The sequence below is a fragment of the Tribolium castaneum genome, chromosome 4 (genome assembly GCF_031307605.1).
Source record: "Tribolium castaneum strain GA2 chromosome 4, icTriCast1.1, whole genome shotgun sequence".
In the NCBI taxonomy this organism is placed as follows: domain Eukaryota; kingdom Metazoa; phylum Arthropoda; class Insecta; order Coleoptera; family Tenebrionidae; genus Tribolium; species Tribolium castaneum.
Genome location: NC_087397.1, coordinates 11,650,036 through 11,675,401, shown reverse-complemented (window position 1 = coordinate 11,675,401; position 25,366 = coordinate 11,650,036). Strand labels below are relative to the sequence as shown.

Below are 25,366 nucleotides of genomic sequence, written 5' to 3'. Positions count from 1 at the left end.
CGCAGTGCAAGAAAATTCGTTTTCCGCACTCTGGAAAACCTAAATTTGGTTGTTCTTGAAATATTTAGTTTTTTTTTAATTTTTGAATTTCTATCTTTGACTTCAAAAACCGAGAACTCTGCCGTTTTTAAAAGTTTTGAAATCCTCTTTGGTTTATTTGAAAGGGAAAGTTTAGATCTTTCTCTGGCGTTTTCGGATAAAGTTAGCAAACCCCAAATTTTTAAGATTAACTTTGCAGAACTTCATAATAAAATGCCACAATTTTTATTTCTCTAAATAGTAAAGAATTTAATTCTGCAACGATGTGTTAACATTCCCAATACTTATGTTTAAGAGCCGTCCGGAGCTAAATCTCTTATAGCAGATCTAATGTAAATGACTACTTTTGTACCTCAAAAACTACTAAACATATTTTAAAAAACTTGGTATCGAGTAAAAGAAATTTTTTTCTTATTTAAAAGAGATTTGCGATAGGTTACCTACAAACTGTAATAAAGGTAGAGAAAGTTTGAACAATATTGAGAATTTCTAGAAAACCCATTTTAAGAGGTTTTTCAAATTTTTAAAACGACAAAAAAATTATCATTGTTGTCTAAGCCGGTAATTTCAAGTCCGATAAAAAATGTTTATAAATAACACCTCTTTAGTAGTCTTATTTGCAATCGAAAATCGAGTGAGCAAAAGAAGATTTACAACCCCCACATAAAAAGTAACCGCAAATAATTAGAGTCAAACTTCAAACATAATTTATGATCATGACCTTTTCCAACGATAATACAAACAAATGTCTTGTGTATTACCTACGTAGATTTGCAAAAAAGATTTCAGAACTTTTAAATTTCATTGAAATCAATACACCCTTTCAAATTAATTGTGAAAATTGAAATTACACCTAATAATAATTGCATTTACATTCTAAGGTGCATAAATGTTTTATAGTACATACAGTCCAGGTATAATATTTCGTGTTAATTTTCGTCTATTAATTAATAAGAAATCAAGAAGTCAATACGTAAATGCTTTCCTGTTCAACATAAGACCATAACGTATTTTGGAAAATTTATTAAGAACATGCTTTATACATTTACATAATTTTGTTGTAACATAACTTATTAATATTATTATGGTTAGTATTTAGTAATAATTATTAATCTTGCTTTTATTAAATAGGTATTTATAACAATAAGCCGAACATGTTCATTTAGTGCATAGGTAATACTCATAATAGTCATAATAATTACTATTGATTCAAATTTGAAGGAAGTGTTCCGCTGATGGTGGTAAAATAAAAAAAAGACTTTTTCCGAATTCCAAAGACGATCAGCAAAACAACATCAGTCACAACGATCATAAACCCATAAACTCTGAACCCTTTTAATTGTAATAAGTTTATAATAATATTAGACAATTGACTAATTTTTTGTTGTGATCAGGATTTTGATTTAATTTGCTTTTGATGACAACATTAATAATTTGGTTTCTTTTTTTAAGACATTTTTACTAGTTTATTATTTATTATCTTGTTCAATAAAAGGATTACACTTTTGTACGATTGTACGTAATTATTTTTCAATTTCAAACAGTGGTTTAATAATACTTTATTAAAATTTTGATCTCAACTACGTTTAAATTTGATTCATTGATATTACAGAAACTAAACCAAATAATATAACTCTTTCGATGATTTATATTTTCGCGTTATTTCAAGTTATACGAACTTTTTTTTGGCTTTGATAAATTCTTTTCTGTGTTTTTTTGCATAGGTTGCCATGGAAACCTAAGAAATCAAAGTTTTTCAAATCAAATAAAGACTCGGTTTACCGAAAGTTAATTACGATTAAAACGTTCTGTAAATCAGCCCTTAATTTAATTAATTTATTTTGTTTTAACGAAAATGGCAGCAAAATTTTGAACAGAATTTATCATTCAAACTGCAAAAATATCTGTTGCAAGTCGCAAGTCGCAAGTAAAGAAGTTGCGACAGTGTCAAAGGAAACCAACAAAATTGAGGACAACAAAAAGGGAATACAGATCGTTACATAATTAAATTTTCATCCACTTAGTGAAACAAAATTTGGAGCATTCATATTGAAAAAAATACTTTTAGCTTGTAGAAGTTGCCCAAAAATAACGTTAATATTTGGAGTTTGTAAACCTTTTTTCTAATATTGAACACACTGAAAAAAAGATATAGGCTTTCTTTTTTGATTTCCTAAAAACGATTTCTAAAACCCTAAAATGGCAGAATTATCTATTTTTGAAAAGAAACGTGCAAATTCAAAAATTAAAAAAAACATCCTGAATATTTCGAAAACTACTAAATTTAGGTATAGGGAAAGCTATTGAAAATCTCCTCTCAAGTTACTTGAGAAATGCAAAAAAGCAGTAAAAAACAAATCTTTTATTTAAAATAAGAAAGTTGATAACGACTTTCAATATAACAATATAAGTGCCACTATTTTGAAAATATTTTCATTCAACAAGGCCCAGCGGGTTATGGCTGCACACCAATTTTCAGAAAAATATTATTATCAGAACTTTCAATACTTCTAATGTAGGGTTTAGACGGAAAGACCGTATTTATATTCCCAAGATATGAACTCAAGTTCACATTAAAAAACGATGAAAACAAATTTCTCAAAATAAGTGAGTTCAAAATAAGGTAATTTTTTACATAATTATTAGATTTTTGGGCTTGCTTAAACAAAATTTTGTGTTTATAATCGAACATGGGCTTTTTCGATATTCAGTAGCTGCAACAACGACTAACTAGAAAGTTAGAAAAATAACCACAAATGTGCAAGCTATTAACAAACAAGAGTTATTTTTTGGATTATTCATCACTTTGGTGCTTAAATCAAAAGAAAACTGACGTCAAAAAAACACTTGTTTTCTTTAATTTTTGTAAAGTTTAATCTACCTGATGTGGGTTTATTATTGGTCGAAAGAAAACATAAAGCTTGTTTTGTGAATTTTCAGTTAGCTCTTCACCTAGTCACTGTGAATTTGCAGTAAAGGCTTGACAAACGAGCCAAGGGCCGGAAGAAAATTACACGACTATAAAAATTTTATTTTTAAAACCGATTTTGATGCAATTTACTGCTCGAAAGCAATATACATTAACTTTATGAGGGCGTAAAAAATTTTAGGTGGCGCCTCTGGTACTTTATGATGAAAACAAATTTATTCGTTTTATTCGCACGCAGGAAAAAACTTTTGCTGTGTACAAAGATAATGAATTTTAAGTTGTTCGCATAGAAAGGTTGTAAACTGTTTTAGGGCTGAAATCCTTTCCTAATTCGTTTTTTATTCACATTGTGAAAATTCATCAAGGGAAGGTGGAAAATTTAATGCCGAAATCTTCCCTTCCAGCATATGCCATATAATTTAAATGAACCTGCTGATACCATTCGGCGCCCGCTTTTCCTCACTTTTATTAAAACCACCTACTGTGTATACAAAAGATAAGAAATTTGCGTAATTTCTCGTCGGCGAAACGATTGTGATTTAATGTGTCAATCATAAAACCTGTTAAGGAAACAAAGCGTTATTATTTCCATTCGTTACACGGTTTCGGTAAAAATGTTGTCTTCCTTTGGGATTGAGTAATTTTCTGCAATTATGCAATTAATTAAACGCTGCTTCCTGCCGGATTCGTTCATCCTGTCCTACACCAGTGACAATAATAGTGAAAGCACGAATTATGTCGTTATCTGTTTCGCTATTTTTTGCATAATATGGTAATCGCAACGTTGGGTCAGTGTCCGATTAATGGCTTTGCAGTAATAATGTGACAGACTGGAGTTTTCAAATGCAAAAAAAGTAATTTTAATGAAGACGAAATCAATTAATAGGAACTTCCGGTGATGTAGGACTGTTGGCCTCATACGGTCCCGCTTGGCCGACGACGCGTGAATGGCACGATCCTCGTTTTCATAGCTGCTACCCGCCCTTTATTATTCCACATTGAAAAGTTGCCACATATCCACTTTATTATTAAACTGATGAATTAAAGCGGCCACGAGACGCCCGGCTTAATGAAAGTGCCCCATAATAAACGTTGGCGTCTTTGTTTCGTATTTAAAATAATGGGATGGAAAATGAAATAATAAAATTAAAAAAAAATCCACACCAATTTTTTTAATTTGATGATAAAGTGTGTCTAGGTGAAGGTGTGGAGTGTTTTTTACTTTTATGCATTAACAAATAAAAAACACTAGCCACTGGTTTTACAACGAATCGAATTAGAAATAGTTAAAAAAAATTATTACAATTTCAAATTATTGATGCGTTTTGGAGCGAAACAGACAGCGCCCTCCTACGGCTGGTAAAAGGTACAATCTTCTACTTTACCGACTTGAAAGATGACGACATGTCTCCCAATTACGAATTCCTACATAATAGTAAAGTAAAAACAAACAAATTACGCAAACACGGGACACCGATCTAGGTAACTGTCTCCAAAATTGAATCCCAAACTTTTTTGTTGTTACTAATATAATATATTTTAATGTTGTAATGAGAGGAACATTTTCGCGATTCCCGAATTTCGCAAACTTTGTGTCAAGTGTGACATAACGACATAACCTCAATTCGTGCTTTACAAAGTTTACGTTTTTGAGGAAAAATATGTCTAACAGCCACTTATTTCTCAAGTCGGGCTTTATTAGGACCCCTTCGCAGAATGGGGTTGGGCGCTACGTGTGTCAGCTGCAACGCGTTGTGTTGAAGTTTTGCAAAAACAACGGCTCGAGCAGAGGAATGAGGTACCCCTTCCTGTGGCTCTTCTAGGATGTGACGATATTTTTTCAGAGATTTTATCGAGTCTGGGCTAGTTGATTTTGCCAAAAACAATCCAGGAATTGTGGTTTATCTGAAACCGAGACGACACAGGACTGCTGTAATTTCAGCCGAATATTGTAATGTTTGCGACTGATTTGCCATTTTGCTAAGTTTGTGTTTGTAGTGAATGGCGATAAGCAATACATCAACTGCAGAAACTTCGCGAAAGAAGAAATAATTAAATGGTTGAATTTGATCAAAACACAGTCAGGGAATACAACCGGTTTCAGATACCGGAAACTGCTCCATACGGACCACCCCTCCATCCAAGGACCTTGGACCCCTTACACTTTCAAGGACCCAGCTGAGAATTTGGCGAAATTCCCTGACCAAGACCTGTCACGACCTAAACATTTACCAAAGACCGCAACTGAGGAACTCCTCGAGTTGTTCCAGAGAAGCAGTTTAGGGAGTCCGGAGGGTAAACGAGCGGAGTAGTTGCAAATAAGTATGTAGAAAAAAAGTAAATCCGTATTTATTACAAGGAATAATACAAAACTATAATGTACAATTATATTTACACTGTAATAAATACTAAAACTAAAACTACTAAAAATCGTAGCCAAATATACATTTTATACAGTTAGAAAAGGCCTCTTCTCCAAATAAATGCATTTCCAGTACTGTACAACATTTAGAAGCTTTGTGGACAAAAAAAGACAGTTCATTATATTGTCGATTTCTTACATGAATTTTGACACTGATGTGAGCAACTTGAAGACTTTAGCATCAAATCGGACCATTACGGGCGCCACCAAACAAATAACATTTAGGCCAAAAAATTGCTCCAAATTACTCTACTTACGCTATCACGATGAAACAAATTGAAAAATTATGAGACTAGATGTGTAAAAAAATGAAAATAACAGAATTAAAATAAGATACTGCAAGGGTCTATTCTATTTTAAGTCGTTTACTGAACTCTTCTTGTTGCCGTTCGCGCCATTCTTTCTTTGGTTTTGTGCGTTTGAGTTGGCCGTCCCTAACAATATCGTAAGACCAGAATTAAAAAAAATGAAGACACTTACCAGACTAGATCGACCAAACCGCCCTGCTTAGCTATCACACTTTTGACTCGATTCGCAAAATCTATAGCACTTTCGCCCTCTTCTTGCTGCATTGGGGGTAAATACCAGACATCACAAACAATCGCCCAACTGGTCATCATCATGTACAAATATTGCATCATCGAGTATTTACTACTGTTCCAAAAAGCATCGCCGAATCGTGGATCGTATTTTATAGCCACTGGATAGATAACACTACCAACTTCAAAACTACCTTTCTTGAACTGCATTACCGACGTGTTGTTGATACAAGTGCCCTCGGGGAATATCAAAATCGGGGGGTTTTTCGGATTGGACACGTGCTCTTTCAACCTAAGGCAACAACATTAGAATAAATCTAAAAAAATTGAACTGCGGCTCACTTGTTGGCAACTGCGTGGCGATCCCTAACTTCGGATCTTTCAAACCAGATATGTGGAGAGGCGCGAGCTAAAGCTCGCTGCAAAATGCCCAAAAAACCGCCGTGACTTTGACCAATCTACAATTATTCCAGTAAATGTAAACGGAACCGGACTGCAGACTAAACGCAGCGCAGGCCAACCTCTATTTTTTGACCAATCGTTCAATATTAACAATATTACCGGTCGAAAATTAGCCAACTTAATTCCCAAGTCACAGAAAATTGAGGTGATTGTTGACCCCTGGTCCAAGGTCGAGTCAATAACATAGAGGTCAACCTGTAAGCGCGCACACAAACAAAGCGGCAACCTACCAAAGAATAACAATTATCACACATCAATATAAGTACATCAATCGGCGACGTATGATTGGCGACACAGATCCCATTTTTCGGCTTATTCTCTTCGTTATGATACGTAATGACTGACGATATCGCATTGGACAAAATTCCAAAGCACATAATTGACACGTACTTGTTTAATTTTTGTTTAAAACTGCCCTCCTTCACATACCCAACTAAGGCCGTACACAGCGTCAACCACCACACCTGTAAAACCACAACACAAAACACATAAAGGACATAAAGCGACAAAAAAGCAAAACGACTAAATTGAAGCCCTGGATGATTTTCTCCTGCGACTCACCAACGAGTAACAATTATCTGTGGATAAAATAACAACGTCGCAAGGGGTGGTGTGATTGGCTACACACACGGAACCCCTCGCTGGCCTGTATTGCTTATTATGAATGCGAATTACGCCAGTTAGGGAACGGGCCATAATACGGAAGGCTATTATGTAGGCTTTCGAGTTGATCCAACGCTTGAAGGAATTGTCAGGTAAGGCCCCCAACAACGGAGTGGAGCCCAGCATCCAAACGCACTGTTGTACATATTTATTTAAAACATAGCGAATCGATTGCCACACTAAATTATTCGCTTTTTATAGCGTTTAATCTTCATTTGATAAAAAACTGTTTACATTTCATTTCTAATGTTTTTATTTTGATTGTGATTACACAATTTTCCAGTTAATTGATTCGTTTGATTTAATAAAATTACTATTAAGTGATAAATTAGACAATAAAACGTTCATGAATAAACAAAGAATAATAACTTATTAAAAAGAAATAAAATGTAGTAACAATTATTATTAGTAACGTGATGTTAAATGAAAATACCAATTTATAACTGGAAGAAGCACAGTATTTAAATAAGCAAAAATATAACACCATTTGTATTTGTGATCGAACATGCCGACTGTTTATCCAATTTATTGATCTTTCGTCCCGACTTAAAAAATCCCAAAAATAATCGAGTTTTGATTTCAAAACTGTGGTTAAAGTCCCAAGCGCTAGGAATTTTAACGATTTTTCAAATTATTTACAAATGAAAAACGCCAAAATAATGTCATTTTCTATCCGACTTTTTGGCCAAACGTGGTTAAATGCCCAAAAAATTAAATAAAAATAGCCTATTATGAGATATATTTTATACTTCTTCCGATTAATTCAAAACTCTACAAAATTTCATCGAGTGCTAATATGAGACACTAGAAAACTCGCTGAAATGTCTACATACGGGGTTGGGCAAAAGTATGGAACCAAGTGCTTTTGTGTCTAAACTATGTACCTTACGAAAAAAACAATAAGTACTTCAAAGGTACTTTAAAAATGTGATCATTTTTCAAGAATAATATTTTTCGAAATTCCTTTACGTTTTCGAGTTATTCAAAAAAAAATTGTTTTTCAAATGGCATCCTACCACGGCGATTTTTTTTTTGTAAAAGACTATGCTCTTGAAATTACTTCTAAATCAATAATATTGTTTTTAAATCAGTGGTTTTTTGAAAATAAATTATTAAATCAAATTCGGAAAACCGTCGTAATGAGCTCTGGACGCAACTTTAATAATTTATTAAAAAAAAACACTGGTTCAAAAAATATATTATTGAATAAGTATAACCTTTTAGCAAAAAAATTGCCGTAGTAGGATGTCATTTGGAAAAAAAATATTTTTTTAATAATTCGAGAACTAAAAGGAATTTCGAAAAAAAATCTTGAAAAATGATCACATTTTTAAAGTAGTTGATGTACTAATTAGTTTTTTCGTGAAGTACATAGTTTAGACACAAAATGCTTGGTTCCATACTTTTGCCCAACCCTGTATATGTGCAGACGCAATATGGAGAAATGTAATCCAAAAAGGTTCCTCTGTGCCCTTTGTTGTGAAAATAAAAACTCAAAGGATTTTTAAATTTGTTTTCAGTTATTTTTTATTTTGATAGAAATTGTTAATTTGCTTTACAAAAAACTGCTATTTGTTTTAGGAAGTTTGTTGTTTATTTTTTATTTTATATTATAGTTTCAATAAAAAATGTCTCAGTAAAGCGGTTGGTTAACTTCAACCTGGTTCCCTAAATGAAAAGCTTCATACTGAGAACGCATACTGTCTGTCTCATAATGGGAACCCTTTTTTAAATAAGCAAGTTTCTCATATCCGACAAAAACAAACTTTTAAACTCAAACATAAATAAAACAGTTAGAGAACAAAAAAACTAGGAAGACAGAGACGAAAGTTAGAAAAAAGAAGAAATAAAAAAAAATAGAGGAGTTAGAGAAAAAAGAAGAGCTGGAATAAAAGAGAAAACAGAGAAGAGCTACAGCAGAGATAAGCTAGAGAAGAAAAAATCTAGAGAAAAAAGAGCTAAAAACGAGGAGAGAAGTTAGAAAAAAGAAGAAATAATGAAAAAATGAAAGAGCTAGAGAAAAAAGAAGAGCTGTAATGAAAAGAGAAAAACAGAAGAGAAATATTATTATAAGAGAAGAGCTACAGAGATAAGCTAGAGAGGAAAAAATCTAGAGAAAAAAGAGCTAAAGACGAGAACAGAAGAAGTAAAGAAATAAGAATCTAGAAAATCGAGAGTTAAAAAACAGATAAACTAAAAAGGAGCTATAACCGTAAGAAAAACAAAAAAAAGAGAAGAGATACAAAAAAATGTGCTAGAAAAAGGTCTAAAGGAAAAAATAAGCTAGAAAAAGAAACAGAAAATAAAAAACCTAGAAAGAAAGAGATAAAAGCTAGAAAAAAGATGCTTTTACTAATCCGATGGTGGCACTAATGAACGGAAAATATAATTCCCGTGTATTTATTTCAAATAATTTAAATGTTTAAATAAAACAAAAATCCTAAACAAATTCTGGGTACTTTCGGGTTATTTGCACGTAAGAACCTTATCTTTCTTGATCAATCTTGAACAAAGTACAATTCACTGATAAACTGAATCAGGAACAACAATTTTATTGTTACCACTCGTGTTTTACGTCAAAAAATGAATGCTGAACACTCACTTTTGTATTTTCTTTAGCTAGTTTGTAGCATCAACCATTAAAAAAATCACATAATCCATAAAAAAAGATCACTAATGTTTAAGACAATTTTTTTTGTTATATAATGCGATTTTGAAACAGTTGTTTATTTTTATCAATTGTTTAAATTTGTTTTATCAAAAAATTCTATTTTTACCGCTAATTCTGTTTATAATCTCTATTATTAAGTGAGTTGGTTCAAAGTTCTGAAAATGTACCATTTTCTACGTAATTTGTTGTTTGAAAACTAGCAGTTTGTAACGCAATATCCGACTCATTTCCGTTTTTATCACAAAATCATAATTACTTTCGCAGCTAATGACAAAAAGATACGTACCCCAAAAAAGCAAATGGTGACACGCAACGGAAACAGGAAGAAATATCTGACGAAAAATCCGCACACCCATATCACGGTAAGTTTCCACGAAATAAATTCGTATCTCCGATTCGTTCGAATCAATAAATTCCAATTCTTCAATTCTTCAGCTTCAAACCTCGACGTGACTTGATCCTCGATGATGGCTTCCATGCCGGCCTTCAAATAATCAAAAATACTGCTCAAATTATATTCCTTGTATTCGTCCTAAAGAGAGAAATCGGTAATAAAATTAAATTTATTTTCATCGAGTCAAAAACCTTAGATTCGGTTATTTCGCCAGTTATTTCGTCCTTTTTCTGTAAAGGTTCCGGCAACAAGATCAGTTTATCATCCCTGCTTATAACCGAGTTATCGTTTGGCACGTAGCCATTGTTGGGTTTTTTGATTCCGTTTGGCGGTTTGATGAGTTGGTCTTTGGCGGTGTTGTTGTTGGGGGCAGTGATTTCATCGTCGCTGTCTTCGTTTCTGTGTGCTTGATTTTGAGCGGTTTCAATGTTTGCACGACCGTACTGGAAGACAAACGCTGAATTATAGCCTTGGCATTAATTTCTGTCTTGAGAGGACACAAAACGCATTAAACTCAATAGAAATCAAAGTCCATCTATTTGGAATTCCTCCAGCCTTGGTCTAACCTACTTAGTCAAACTTTTGGGTAATAATTACTCATAAATTAGTTTACAAACTCAAAACCAATCGTTGCAATTATTAAAAAACAATTATTTTGTACTTTGAACCACTCGTAATTCGTTGTTTATCAAGGTTCAAAATATGGCAAATTTATCCCATTGTTCAAACACTTGTGCACGTCCTCGAACCATGTCCCATCATTTATTTTATTACTTGTAGACAATATTGCGACCTAGCGAACCCGAAAATTATAAAACACGCAAGAATCGAGATTCACATTAAAATTTCTAGTCATTTAATCAATAACAGGGAAAAAATACAAACATTTCAAATAACAAGGAATGTTTCCGCTGGCTTAATTATTTATCAGCGCTTACAATGTTTTTAGGTGACAACAGCATGCATAAAAACCTATTTAAAATGTATTTCTAATTTAAAAACAATGTTACTATTACTCTGATAGTGATAACATAAATCAGCATAGTTTATGCCGGAGAAAGTTTAAAAGGACGCGTTTGTGAAGTGGAGAAAGTAAGAAAGGAACATTTAGGACAAAAATAGAGACGACGAACTGCAACATTTCGTGAATTCATTACAAGGACAAGGTCGTCGAAGTTGATCTAAGGCTAACGATAAAAATAAATGCGAATAAATACGAAAAAATCTCAACATTTCTGGTTATTCAAATTAACAGTTTTTGCAGTCTACAATTTGGGGAATAACAAATCAACACGTTTTAAACATTAAGTGGTCACAGTTCGTGGCGTGTTGGATAAAATTTATCAACAAGGAATAAATGATTTTCACGTGGTGGAATCACCAATAAACAAACGAGATGTGTATACCAACTACTTATCAAACGCAAACTTCTTTATTTTATTTGCATAGTTGAAATTCCTGTTACGAAATTAATAACAGAAAATTGTGACTTGCACAAGACTTGCAGATGGAACCACCTTGAAATATTTGAAAAAAGCTAAGACAGTGCTTGCACTTTAATCAAAGTCCATTTGATTTCTCTTGGCTTCCAATAATTGAATATTCATCGTGAATAACAACATAAAACACTGACTTCGTGACGCATTTTGTTCCCAGATCGGTGATGATTCTTCCTGGAAAAATTCTTATCACTTACCTCAAATATGATTAAAAGAAGTTTAACATAAAGTCTCCTAACGCCTAAGGATTTTCCAATTGATGCAAGGAATACAATACATAATAAAATCACCAAAAACGGCGTTACTAAAACGGAACCGATAAACCAAACCAGGGATAAAATACCAGCCATTGTAAGAGCGAAATTTAAATTGACAAAATCACATTAACGACACAACACGCACATGGTATCACTAAATACTGAATGATTAAGCTGATAACAATAAATATATATCATCTACGCTCTTATCACTCGTCTCGTAATCAAGTAACTGAATTAGAAATGGGATAGTAAAGGAAGGAGGAGTAATAAACATGCGTAGTTGACGTTTAACTGTCAGATGTAGGGATTTTGGGGCAACGCTAGTGACTTTTTAATTTCGTTTGTAAAAAATAATTCGTACAACAATACAATAATTTTCTATCACTAGTTGCGCAATCATTAATTGAAATTAACATTTTTTTACGATTGCAATATTTTTTACTGTACGGTTACGCGCATGTCAACTCTCATATTTGACACTAGTTTGACAGTTGTGATTGCCATTCTCAAAATTAGTTTTAAATATCGTCAATAAGCCCAAAAATGTCTGGTCTCCCAGCTCCAGTTCGCGTTTCGCCACTTATCAAAGTAATATTTCGATTATATAATAGTATTTTGCTTTGGTTACATTTTCAGTTACATAATCGACCTAACCTCACATTTCAGTTCAGCCGATGGAGTTTGCTCACAGTCGGAGTCTTGTACGGAGCATTCCACCAGAACAGGCTGTCCAAGAAGGAGGCAGCTTTCAGAGAAGTCGAACTTAAACAGAAAGCCATCCGTGATGAGAAATTAGCCGCTGAAAAGAAACTAGCTGCCGACAAGGAAATCGCAGAGTTGGAGGCGCTCGCTAAATAAATTATCCAAAAATGATTGTTATTTGTAAATTAGTAGATTAAAGGTACCAACAAATAACTGCAGTCTCATTTTTTATGAAATATCCCACGGTTTTTCGTGATCCTGATCATCTAATCCTGTCAAATTTGTCCATATTAACTAATCAAAATATTACCACAGTACATGTTGTATTTTATGTAATAATTAATGAATTAATTATAAGCTTTTCGTTAATTTTTTAATGGCTCTTTAGCGTTATGCAACCAACAATACACCGACGATTTTTAGGAGTAATCCAACTTTTGAACAGTTTTTTTTTGCATAATTATAACTTAATTCGTAATTACAACGGTGTGAATGAACTGTTTGTACGTTAACTTCATTACTTCATTGCACTTCTTTGCTGAACAAACACTAAAATTCCTCCTGGAGAAGAATACTTCACTTGCCCAAACCTAATACCGAAACTTTTAAAGAAAACCCATGGGTTAAAAATTTTTGGATACAAATTAAATGCACCTATTTCATTTAAACGACAAGTATTTTTGATCAGTAAAAATAATAAATGCACAGTAAAATAATAAATGCACAGTTTTCGAGTTTACTCGTTCGAGGGGTATACCTCCTTTTACGTCGCTGGGGCGAAGCTCCAGCCTGCAGGCTACCAATTCTACGTCGCTGTAGCTCCATAAAAACAATTATTCCACCTTTCGAGTTTTACATTTTTGAGTTTAATCAATCGTTCGAGAAGTATGTTTCCTCTTAGTTCACTGGGGCCAAGCCCCATCTACTACGCCCAGCTACTGAGCGTTTATTATTTAAACTGTGCAAACTGAAACTAGAGACTGTGTATATATGATTTATTACTACCCAATTTTTTTTAAGATGCTTCCAGCCAGGACACAAAGTAGAAATTCTGATTTATTTAAAAAAAGGGCAACTTCTTCATTATGACCACTGTGTTTATACTATCAATGAATGTATGTCTTGTTTGTGATACTTATTGTTTTTCTTTTTTCTTGTGACTTGTTTTATACAATTTAATGGTATTTTTGGGACGAAATAAATTATTATTATTATTATTATTAATAAGACTGTTGAGACTGAGAAGAATCTTTACAGGCCATAAACTAATGACTGCGGCTTGTAAATGTTTTCCGAATAAATTTATACGCAAACATATTGACCGTGGTACCAGCCTTGAGGAAACACCTACTTTCTTATGCACAGGTCTGCTGTTCACGTAATCACAAATGGGTGTTATGTGGGCCGCTGAGAGACAAGCAGCACCTTATTTGAATGAATTTATAAGGCTTTGCGGCTCGTGATGACCTCACACTTGCCGTAAATGGAGGTGATATCACAAATCCCTACCAAACGTGGTATTCGCGGCATGACTCATAGTTTATTTGAAATCATTTTAACCCTAATCTTTTAATCAATAAACTGAATTTTTCTCAAGTTAATGCCTTTTCTTGGTTTCGAAATAAGTGTGTTATTAATAGCTTTAACTGTCTACAATGCTGAAGAACCAGCAAGTTTATTTTGGGGTCAAAGAAAGCACTTGGAAAGGGTACCAGATGTCTATGTATCTCACGTGAAACTATTTTAAAAGGAGTTTATCACACGTTTTCATATCTATTGTCTTATGAAAGAAGGGAAAAGTAGAGTTTTCTTGAAGAAACTGTCCCAAAATTAATATTATTATACAAAAAATTCTGAGAAATTCACACTGCAGTGAACGATTATGATGGTGCAACGACCGGGACCCTAGCTGTATAAAAAATCTGAAAATAATTGATAATGGTCGAAGGCCATAAGGAAAAGTAATTCGAAAATGAAAGGCAAAGTGTGAAAATGCTGGAAATAAATTGGGAAACACTAAATTTTTGGTCACAGGAACCAACGAATTTTTTTTTGAATATTGATTTGAAAAGAGATCGAGAACAAGGATAACAATCTTCCGTTAGAGACCGTTGGTACCGACATGGCGGGGAGCCAATCAGAAGTCTGGAAATCGGGCGTTGGTTGCTGACGTCAACAAGCTTATAAATAGCAACGACAGTTGAAAATCGAATCAAAGTCGTTTGGAAAAAGCCAGAGCTTGTATTTCCGAAGCGTACTCCCGTTTTTCTGCTCTTTTGTGGTGTAATTTGTAAAACTCAACTACCAAAATGGTAAGTTATCCCATTTCTAACGCTAGTGTACGTTTTGAATGCATAATTTCGCCAAATTGTTCGATTTTTGCCGGTAAAACGTGAGCTTGTCGGCCGCCATTTTGGATGGACGCCGGTTCTGGAATAATTTTCTAATTTTCCGTTTTCCTTCCAGCGTGAATGTATCTCAGTTCATGTCGGCCAAGCCGGAGTCCAGATCGGCAACGCCTGTTGGGAATTGTACTGTTTGGAACATGGAATCCAACCCGACGGCCAAATGCCCTCTGATAAAACTGTCGGGGGCGGTGACGACAGTTTCAACACCTTCTTCAGCGAGACCGGTGCTGGAAAACACGTCCCGAGGGCCGTCTTCGTCGACTTGGAACCCACTGTCGTCGATGAGGTCCGCACCGGGACTTACCGCCAGTTGTTCCACCCCGAACAATTAATCACTGGCAAAGAAGACGCCGCCAATAACTACGCCAGAGGCCACTACACCATTGGCAAGGAAATCGTCGACTTGGTTTTGGACCGCATCCGTAAATTGGCCGATCAATGCACGGGGCTTCAAGGTTTCTTGATTTTCCACTCGTTCGGTGGAGGCACCGGCTCAGGGTTCACTTCCTTGTTGATGGAAAGATTGTCGGTTGATTACGGCAAAAAATCGAAATTGGAATTCGCTATTTACCCCGCACCTCAGGTTTCAACAGCCGTTGTGGAGCCGTACAACTCGATCTTGACCACTCACACCACTTTGGAGCACTCTGACTGTGCCTTCATGGTCGATAATGAGGCGATCTACGACATTTGTCGCCGAAACTTGGACATCGAACGCCCGACTTACACCAACTTGAACAGATTGATCGGCCAAATTGTCTCCTCAATCACCGCTTCGTTGCGATTCGATGGCGCTTTGAACGTTGACTTGACCGAATTCCAGACCAACTTGGTACCTTACCCACGTATCCACTTCCCTCTAGTCACCTACGCCCCAGTCATTTCCGCCGAGAAGGCCTACCATGAACAATTATCCGTTGCGGAAATCACCAACGCCTGCTTCGAGCCCGCCAACCAGATGGTCAAATGCGACCCACGTCATGGTAAATACATGGCTTGCTGCATGTTGTACCGTGGAGATGTTGTCCCCAAGGATGTCAACGCGGCTATTGCCACCATCAAGACCAAACGTACCATTCAATTCGTTGACTGGTGTCCAACTGGGTTCAAAGTTGGTATCAACTACCAGCCACCCACCGTCGTGCCAGGAGGTGACTTGGCCAAGGTACAACGTGCTGTTTGCATGTTGTCCAATACCACTGCTATCGCTGAAGCTTGGGCTCGTTTGGATCATAAATTTGACTTGATGTACGCCAAACGTGCTTTCGTCCACTGGTATGTGGGTGAAGGTATGGAAGAAGGTGAATTCTCTGAAGCTCGTGAGGATTTGGCCGCTTTGGAAAAGGATTACGAAGAGGTCGGCATGGACTCCGGAGAAGGAGAAGGCGAAGGTGGCGAAGAGTATTAAACGACAAATCGTTTAAAAAATTTCGAAATTTTCCGATTTTTTTACGAAACTTTGAGTCTGATTTATTTCAATACATTTTTCCAACTCTGTTTTTGGCTTTTATTTTCCTCAACAAACAAGCTGTTCGTATTTATAATACGAGTGAGAAAAGAAAAACTTTACCTTTTTAAAATGACTAGTTGAATTATGGAATCATTACAATGATTGTTGTAAATAAAGATCGTTCATTACAGTCCCCCATATTTAACATTAGAATTAGAGCAGTTTAAGATGAAAATCTTCCAAAAAAAAGTATTTTTTGTTTGATGGACGAAGTAGGCCGTAAAGAAGTAATTGTTCAAAGACCATTATAGAAATTGTAAAATGGTCCACAAAGTGTGCATGCCTGTTATGTTGGTTGCAGACTATTTTGTGATTAAAAACTAAGTTTTGAAGCACGAATTTAAATTTAAAAAAGGGTACAAATGAAATGCACAGTATTTTTGATTAGTAAAAATGATGAATGCACAGTAAAAATGATAGATGCAAAGGAAAAATAGTAAATGCGCAGTAAATAATCGCATTTCAAAACTGGAAAGTCTGGAATCACACATTTCGAGTTCTATGTTTTCTGTGCAAACTGAAATTACTCGTAGATACCTACTATGCATATACGATTTTTTTACTGGGCACTTTAAACTGAACAAATTTTAATAAAATACTGAGCGAGGTTTACTATTCATTTAATTTTTTTAATTTTTTAATAATATTGACAAAACAGCAAAGGTAAATTAACTTCTTCGTCCTCTGCGTTATTCTTCTATTTCAGTTTTTGTTTTGTTATTAAATTTTAAGAAAAAAAATTTTTTTTCTTGCCAGGACCGGGATTCGAATCTTATACAAATAAGCATGTTAGCCGCAATTTTGAAAGATTCTTAAAACGCCCATGCGCCACCATCTCCATTTTATTTAATGAAAAAATTAACTACAAATAACTACCATAAGCTACACAGTGGCTCTCAACATGTGGGTTAATAAAAATTTCTGAAGAAAGTACGCACTTTTTGGATAAATGATGTAAGGATTTTTAACTCGTCTGATTATGACAAATGCACATGCGAAATATTGCTAAGCATTCCCTAACACCCCGTATAATTTTACGTTTCAACACTTTTAATAGTTTTAATATGTATAAATGTGTTACAGCACATTCTTCATAATCTTCGAAAAAAGTGTTTTCATTTGACCGAGAACCGAGATATCGACAAACAAATCACCATTAGTTTAAGACTGATAATTTAGATGTTATTGTTTAACATATAAAAATAACTAATGGTAGGTATTTTTCTTAGTTCGTTTCGTAATAAGTAGTAATAACATTTTGCCAGATGATAAACACTACCATTTTACTGGATAGCAAAACAAAAGAAAATTTTGTAAAATGTGTAATTTACATGATAGGTACAGTCAATTTGGTTGTTTTATCGTCATCACATTCCGGCAAGATTCTAAGGTTTTTTTTTCTCACAAATATGTATAGTAAACTTTTTGGTGAAAGGGGCGGTAAATTTGATATATTTTATAAAATATGTTACTTATCTGTCACATCAATTAAATGCAGAGTTTTCCATGTCAGTCGTCTATTTCGTGGCCACAGGACTGTTTCAAATAAAACTTATAAGACTCATGGTCTATCTGTTACTGATTGCAAATACACTGGGATTTTTAGCAATACTATATCAATTTATTTTGGATGCAGAATTGGTGTACATAATTCAATACGGTCCTATAATCTCGGGTAGCACTTACGTAAGTATTAGAGCAAGTGAAAAAGAAAAAAATCATGTTAAATACTAGGCTCTAGGATCTTTGTACGGAATAATTTTCTTGAGAGATGCAGAAGAGTTTCAACATGGATTCCAGTTCTGGAATGAACATGAAGGAAGCAAAGAAACCCAGAACCGAATCAAGCAACACATTAATTCGCTCACAGTTTGCGTAATTTTAAACACTGCGCTTGCATTTGTGACTGGTACTAGTCTAATTCTGCCGAACAAGGACGAAATTCACTATCACTATTTTATAAAAATTTTGATGGATCTGGAGAGAGTTCCTCGAAGACTAAGTCAAGCTTTATATTACTTGTACAAACTGAATTTTGTCATGATGTTTCCAGTCATGACTATAAATTCGTATCGGGTGCTTTATTTTAGCAAAAAATTTAAGTTTCAAGTTATGTTACTATTGGAGCGTATTGAAACACTGACAAAAAATTACAATGTGGATGACATCAATTTATTTTACAATGCCCGATATCAAGACTACATCAAACAAAAACTCATATTTTTCATTCGGCGACATTCATATATTGCTCAGTATGTTGCAAAAATAAATAATTCCATTGGGCCCTTTGTTGTATTGTATGCCATCTCGGCAACGCTTTTAGGAGTCTCCGTATTGCTCATCGTTGCAACTGTAATTTTTTACACAAATGTTGCAGCCTATGACGTAATTTTTCAGGGCACAATTTACTACAATACATATCAAATCATTCTATATGGAGCGATTTATCTGAGCACCATTTTTTGTGCTGTTGATGGCACTGAAACCGTTGAAATGGAGGTGAAGTAAATATTAGTTAAATTAAATTAAAGCGAATTTTCAGTCGGTTGAAATTTACAACAAACTGCTGGGTCAACCATGGTACACTTGGAATAATGAGAATAAAAGGATATTTGTTATTTTTTTGATGAATTGCAAAAAACCCTTACAAATTACAAAATTCAGCGACACATTTTACGTTAACTACGATTGGGGAATTGCAGTTTTAAAAAAAGTGTATTCGTTGGGATCAGTGTTTTTCAACTTGCGCCGATATATCATCGACAAATAATCGTCTTTAATTAAATGTACTTCAAAGACGGTAGTTTAGACATTATTTTTTAAAATAAAAACTCATTTAAAGATCCGTTTTGTAATGAATTTGGCCGAATGATAATTACAGTAAATCGATAACGATGAAAGAAAATAATAATGTATTTTCTGGTGAAAAAAATTAAATCATTTAATTGATATTTAAGTTAGTGGTATTACTGTTTGTGTATTATAATATAACAGTCGTTTAAAGTGCACGTCTGACACCATGAATATTAAATTTCTTGATAAAAGTGGCGGTACATTATTTTATGAAATACTTATAACCTATAACAACAATTGAATACAGGTTTTTCCATGGCAGTGGTCTACTTTGTAGCTGAAGGAGTGTTTCATATAAAATTTATAAGACTTTGCACGTATTCAGCACTAATTTCAAATTCACTAGCATTCTTATTCATGCTGTATCAATTTATTGTGGGAGCAGAATCGTTGTACATAATTAAATACGGCCCTGTACTTACAGGCTGTACATACGTAAGTGTCGTAGTTGGTCAAAAAAGATAAAAATATTGTTCAACAGGTTCTTGTATCCCTGTGGGGAATACTTTTCTTGAGAAAAACAGAAGAGTTTAAACAAGAGTTCCATTTCTGGAGTGAACATAATGCAAGCAAAGAAATCCAGAATCGAATCAAGCAACACATTAATTCCGTTACCGTTTACGTAATTTTAAATATTGTGCTTGCTTTTACAGCTGGTACAAGTCTAATTCTGCCAAACAAAGATGAAATTCACTATCACTATTTTCTAAAAAAGTTGTCGGAACTTGATACAACACCTCGAGGAATAAATGAAACGTGTTATTACTTCTATAAAATTAATTTTGTCTTGATGTTTCCAATAATGACCGTCAATTCTAACCGGTTGCTTTATTTTAGCAGAAAATTTAACTTCCAAGTAAAATTACTAGTGGAACGTATTAAAACAATGGTAAAAGATTACAATGTGAATGATCCCAATTTATTTTATGATGCCCGATACCAAAACGACATGAAACAAAAGCTGAAAATTTTTATTCGTCGACAGGCATATATCGCACAGTATGTCGCAAAAATGAATAAGTTTCTTGCACCATTTATCATCATGTTCGCCATATCGGCAACGCTTTTAGGAATCTCCGTATTACTCCTTCTTGTAACTGTAATTTGTTACACAACTGTTTGAACTTTTAAACATGATAATTACAGGCCACAATTTACTACAACAAATATCAACTCATTCTATGTGGTGCGATTTATATTAGCACACTTTTTTGTGCTATTGAAGCGACTGAAACTGTAGAAATGGAGGTAAATACAAAATATTAATTCAAATAAATCAATCAATTTTCAGTCCGTTGAAATTTACAATGCACTGTTGGCTCAACCATGGTACAGTTGGAATAAAGCGAACAGAAAAAGCTTTATCATTTTTTTGATGAATTGTGAAAAACCGATACAAATTACGAAATTTAGCGACATATTTTACTTTAACTACGATTGGGGGATTTCTGTTTTTAAAAAAGTGTATTCGTTGGGATCAGTGTTTTTCAACTTGCGTCAATACATCGACAAATAATCACCATTAGTTTCGTTATGAGTTTTCCGAATAATAATTACGGTAACGATGAAATAATGGATTTTAGCAAAAAATTTAACATTTCATTATGCAAAAAATAACACCCTCATAACAAATTCTTCTAACAAATTGCAAACATAATATGTACAAACAACAAAGTTTAGCAACACATTCTACTTCAATTCAACATTAAAAAAAGTGTATTCATTGGATTCAGTGTTCTTAAACAGGCTACTATACAGGATGTAAGAAAAATATGGAGATAAAAAGGAACCAGAGATTCTCCAAGTCAAAATAAAATGATTTAACCCACCTTACCTCTATACCAAATTGCACGGTTTAAAAGTTAGAGGGCGCCAAAGTTCCAAAATTATTTTTGTTTTTTATTAGTGACTTCTAAACAAAATATTAGATTTTGATAAAATTTGGTACAAGTAATTTGTCATCAAAACCAGATGTTTTGGGCTATTTCTTTTGATTTTATGTCATTGTAAAGTACTTACCTATCAACTGTTAAACACATTTTAAAACATATTTTTGTTATACGTTATCATCTGAATGGTGTAATTCTTTTTTACGGTTTTCACGGTTTAAAAGTTAGAGGGCGCCAAAGTTCAAAAATTATTTTTGTTTTTTATTAGTGACTTCTAAACAAAATATTAGATTTTGATAAAATTTGGTACAAGTAATTTGTCATCAAAACCAGATGTTTTGGGCTATTTCTTTTGATTTTATGTCATTGTAAAGTACTTACCTATCAACTGTTAAACACATTTTAAAACATATTTTTGTTATACGTTATCATCTGAATGGTGTAATTCTTTTTTTATTCGAAAGCCTTTTATTTCTGAACACATTGTGTATGTTATAAAATTTTTGTATCGGTTTTGGTTTTGGAATAAAAAAATAATTTATGTAAAAGCGTCAACATTTCGGACGATCGTCTATTATTATTATTGGTTTTAAAAATGCATTTAATTATTTATTATTACTTTACTTATTATAATTGTAAGTGATAATGTTTCCGACAGTGTAGATTTTAATTAAATGTGTTGGGTAGAAATCGAACGATTTTTAGAAGTTTACAGTTTTGTGAAAAAATGCCTTTTTGTTTTAAAGTAATAACTAATTACATTATTGTTATCTAGTATACACGTACATACAGGAACTAAAGTCAAAATAAAAAAAAATTAAAAACCCAATAATAATAATAATAATAAATGGGCGAAGGTCTAAAATTTTGACACATCGACTTAAATTGTTTTTTTTACTCCAAAACCAAGACCAATACAAAAATTTTACAAAATGTTACAAAGATTGTTAAAAAAGAACGGGTAACAATTACGCTACTCAGCTAACCTATGTCATAAAATGTGTTAAATTGTTGATTGGTGAGAACTTTACAAACAAGAAAAAACAAAAGCAACAGTAAAAAACATTCGGCTTTGAGTGTAAATTACTTTTACCAAATTTCATTGAAATCGATTATTCAATGAAAAAGTTATTAAAGAAAATCAAAAATATTTTTTGAAATTTTGCGCCCTCTAACTTTTAAACGGTGCAACTTGGTATAGAGGTAAGTTGAGCTAAATCGCTCTATTGTGAGCTGAGGTATTTCTGGTTCCCTGTTGTCCCCATCTTTTCGTTACACCCTGTATATCGATAAATAATCACTCCAAAAGAAAACAAAACATTAGTTTAAAAATGATAGCTTAGATTTTATTGTTTAGAATAGCCAACACAACAAAAGCAATAGATTGTAATGATTTTGTTAGAAACATTAAGGTAACGATGAAAGAAAATAATGTATTTCACAATGATAATAAAAATCACCATTCATAAGGATGACAACTGAGACATTATAGAATAAAAACTCACTTATTCGTAATGAATTTTACCGAATGATAATTACGGTAACGAAGACAGAAATTAATAATGTGTTTTTTAGTGCAAAATAAATGTAATATTAATTAAGTTACACAGTTGTATTATTGTCATTTTGTCAGAACCGTTCAAATTCAATGCCTGACTCACCATGAATTTCAATTTTTTTGATAAAAGTGACGGTACAGTACATTTATTTTAGAAATCACAAATTTATAACAATAATTAAATGCAGATTTTTCCATGCCCGTCGTCTACTTTGTAGCTGAAGGAATATTTCACATAAAATTTATAAGATTTTTAGCGTATTTGGCACTGATTTCAAATGCACTAGGACTTTTACTTATGCTATACCAGTTTGTTCTGGATGCAGAATCGTTGTACATAATTAAATACGGCCCTGTACTTTCAGGAGCAATTTTCGTAAGTACCGTGGCACGTCAAACAGTCAAAAATATTGCTCAACAGGCCCTTGTATCTCTGCACGCAATACTTTTCATGCGAGATTTAGAAACGTTTCAGCAAGAATTCAATTACTGGAGTGAACATGATGCAAGCAAAGAAACCCAGAATCGAATCAAGCAACACATTAATTCCGTTACCATTTTCGTAATTTTTAATTCAGTGCTTGCTTTTGTAGCCGGTGTAAGTCTAGTTCTACCCAGTAAAGATGAAATTCACTATCACTATTTCATAAAAATATTGCTGGAACTAGAGGTCGTACCTCGAGGAGTGATTCGAACTGTTTATTATTTGTACAAAATTGACTATGTTGTGATGTATCCAATACTGACCATCAATTCTGTCCGGATGCTTTATTTTAGCAGGAAATTTAAGTTTCAAGTAAAACTCCTAGTGGACCGTATTGTAGCAATGACAAAAGATAACAACGTGGATGATCTCAGTCTATTCTACAGTGCCCGATATCAAAACGACATGGCACGAAAGCTCAAAACTTTTGTTCGTCGACATTCGTACATTGCACAGTATGTTGCAAAAGTAAATAAATCCATTGGACCCTTTGTCGTAACGTTTTCCCTATCGGCAACGCTTATGGGAATCTCCGTTTTGCTCATCGCTGCAGCCGTAATTTTTATATGAGTATTGAAAACGTATGACGTAATTTTTCAGGGCACATTTTATTACAATAAATATCAAATCATTCTGTGTGGTGCCATGTACCTTTGCACCCTTTGCTCTGCTATTGATGCCACAGAAACCGTTGAAATGGAGGTAACAATTGTAACAAATGTGTTATTTGTTAAAGACGAAATAGTAATTTCGGTTCCTTTAGTTTCAGTTTGACCGTTATTTGTCACATGAATCAAATTCGAAAGTGTCGACCAGATTGCATTCTCGGAAGGCCGACACTTTATCAGTCTTTTTCAGCATTTAAGTTCATGTACGGGAAATCATAAATTTGTCAAAATTAGTGCCGTCTTCTTTAGAAAACTTTAATGTTCGACCACCCCCGACGACCGCCTCTATGACCGAAACGGTCGTCATCTGGTTATTGGGGACATGTGGTCATTTCGTAGAATCGCGGTTCAATAGTTTCTCTTTGATAATCAAGTCCATGGAACCGAATTACTAGACGCGAATTAAGGGAATTGGCCTCCACATGCTAGAAATACAATGAATGCGGTCCTCACGTAATTGTATAACTTGTTTAGCTGTAAGATCGGCCAGACCAGACAGGTATTCAGGACCTTTCTATTCACAGGAGAGTCGCGAGGTCCTGGCTACCTTAGTTAGGCGATGGAACGTACTCAAAATCAAGCGGTGGTACCGTGTAATCTCTTGATTCATATTATTCGTAGAAATTGTATACCGTCACAAGTGTTGAGACGATCCATCAAAGTCACAAGGACTACAAAAGACCTAGCCTCTCTCTGGGTCCTCGCGTTAGTTCGGGTAAGAGAGAAAAATTTGGCAACAACGTTCCGATCGAGAATTGCCGCCAAGGGATGCTTCTAAGTTATTGGTCTAGGAAGTAGCCCCTCTCCGAAGGCGAGCTTTCCTAATTTCAAAATTCCGAAGTTTAGTTAGTTCTTGTTTGATTCCGAAATCGAATAGTCCTTGTGACCATTACGCTTGCGTAATCAGTAGGAGAATTCTTATCTTTTTTTTTATTTTTTGTATCCAATATTAACCTTCTTTCATTTGCTCGTCAGTGTTGTGAAATAAACGGCTGGTTTCGCTGAAACTTGTGTTTTCTTGAGTGCATTGTGAAGTGATCCCCGAGAGATTATTTCAGGCGGATCGGCGACCAAGGTAAGCGATCCTCCCTTTGTTTCAACCTCAAGGATCGTCTGAACTCAATAAGGTGCCAATCTCCACCAAAACGAAGACAAATCCACGCTACCAATTCGTTCCAAATTTCAAAGTCATCTTTACTCAAAAATACTCCCACGCACCAGTCTCGTTAGACTGGCACACAATAAATAAAATGTTAATTGAAGTAAAATACACAATTTTTAGTCAATTGAAATTTACAATGCACTGTTGGCTCAACCGTGGTACATTTGGAATATCGAGAACAAAAAAGTCCTTATAATTTTTTTGATGAATTGCGAAAAACCGATACAAATTACGAAATTCAGTGATGTGTTTTA

At 34.0% G+C, this 25,366-nt stretch overlaps 5 protein-coding genes and 1 non-coding gene across 8 annotated transcripts in view; 5 read left to right on the top strand and 1 right to left on the bottom strand.

Annotated features, from left to right (window-relative positions):
- The window catches only part of Sou (Souji), a 218,301-nt gene that overhangs the window by 179,349 nt on the left and 13,586 nt on the right, over positions 1-25,366 (top strand). The gene's annotated exons all lie outside the window — the stretch shown is intronic.
- On the top strand, positions 4,534-5,398 carry mRpL43 (mitochondrial ribosomal protein L43). Its single transcript, XM_963924.4, has 3 exons — positions 4,534-4,766; positions 4,813-4,919; positions 4,967-5,398. Exons 1-3 carry the CDS (start codon positions 4,630-4,632, stop codon positions 5,278-5,280), a joined length of 558 nt encoding a protein of 185 aa, XP_969017.2. The 5' UTR covers positions 4,534-4,629; the 3' UTR covers positions 5,281-5,398.
- On the bottom strand, positions 5,296-12,134 carry Gpat4 (Glycerol-3-phosphate acyltransferase 4). 3 transcript variants are annotated; one of them, XM_064356376.1, is made up of 8 exons: positions 11,816-12,134; positions 10,311-10,562; positions 10,012-10,257; positions 6,953-7,189; positions 6,622-6,855; positions 6,272-6,387; positions 5,871-6,221; positions 5,296-5,824 (listed from the first exon to the last, which is right to left on the bottom strand). In XM_064356376.1, exons 1-8 carry the CDS (start codon positions 11,966-11,968, stop codon positions 5,737-5,739), a joined length of 1,677 nt encoding a protein of 558 aa, XP_064212446.1. In that variant the 5' UTR covers positions 11,969-12,134; the 3' UTR covers positions 5,296-5,736. The 3 variants fall into 3 exon arrangements, with proteins under 3 accessions (XP_064212446.1, XP_008200643.1, XP_008200644.1); XM_008202421.3 differs by lacking the exon at positions 6,622-6,855 and having other exon boundaries at positions 11,816-12,133; XM_008202422.3 differs by lacking the exon at positions 6,953-7,189 and having other exon boundaries at positions 11,816-12,129.
- On the top strand, positions 12,339-12,793 carry ATPsynE (ATP synthase, subunit E). The gene is made up of 2 exons (XM_964072.3): positions 12,339-12,466; positions 12,545-12,793. Exons 1-2 carry the CDS (start codon positions 12,422-12,424, stop codon positions 12,734-12,736), a joined length of 237 nt encoding a protein of 78 aa, XP_969165.1. The 5' UTR covers positions 12,339-12,421; the 3' UTR covers positions 12,737-12,793.
- Positions 14,751-16,485, top strand: LOC656649 (tubulin alpha 1-like protein). Its single transcript, XM_961399.4, has 2 exons — positions 14,751-14,892; positions 15,047-16,485. The coding sequence occupies exons 1-2, from the start codon at positions 14,890-14,892 to the stop codon at positions 16,394-16,396; spliced, it is 1,353 nt and encodes a 450-aa protein (XP_966492.1). The 5' UTR covers positions 14,751-14,889; the 3' UTR covers positions 16,397-16,485.
- Positions 17,124-23,739, top strand: LOC107398668 (uncharacterized). The gene is made up of 5 exons (XR_010333841.1): positions 17,124-19,786; positions 19,833-20,450; positions 20,498-20,599; positions 20,643-23,174; positions 23,220-23,739. It is a non-coding gene; the product is annotated as an uncharacterized LOC107398668 (transcript).

Bases quoted from the DNA above. Each gene is read 5' to 3' on its own strand.
- mRpL43 (XM_963924.4), top strand. From the start codon at position 4,630: ATGTCTAACAGCCACTTATTTCTCAAGTCGGGCTTTATTAGGACCCCT. The intron at 4,767-4,812 runs GTACCCCTTCCT...ATATTTTTTCAG, and splicing joins GGCTCGAGCAGAGGAATGAG to AGATTTTATCGAGTCTGGGC. The intron at 4,920-4,966 runs GTAATGTTTGCG...TTGTGTTTGTAG, and splicing joins TGTAATTTCAGCCGAATATT to TGAATGGCGATAAGCAATAC.
- ATPsynE (XM_964072.3), top strand. From the start codon at position 12,422: ATGTCTGGTCTCCCAGCTCCAGTTCGCGTTTCGCCACTTATCAAA. The intron at 12,467-12,544 runs GTAATATTTCGA...CTCACATTTCAG, and splicing joins GCGTTTCGCCACTTATCAAA to TTCAGCCGATGGAGTTTGCT.
- Gpat4 (XM_064356376.1), bottom strand. From the start codon at position 11,968: ATGGCTGGTATTTTATCCCTGGTTTGGTTTATCGGTTCCGTTTTAGTA. The intron at 10,563-11,815 runs GTAAGTGATAAG...TTTGTCTTCCAG, and splicing joins TTCTTTTAATCATATTTGAG to TACGGTCGTGCAAACATTGA. The intron at 6,388-6,621 runs GTAGGTTGCCGC...GAATAATTGTAG, and splicing joins GTGATAATTGTTATTCTTTG to ATTGGTCAAAGTCACGGCGG.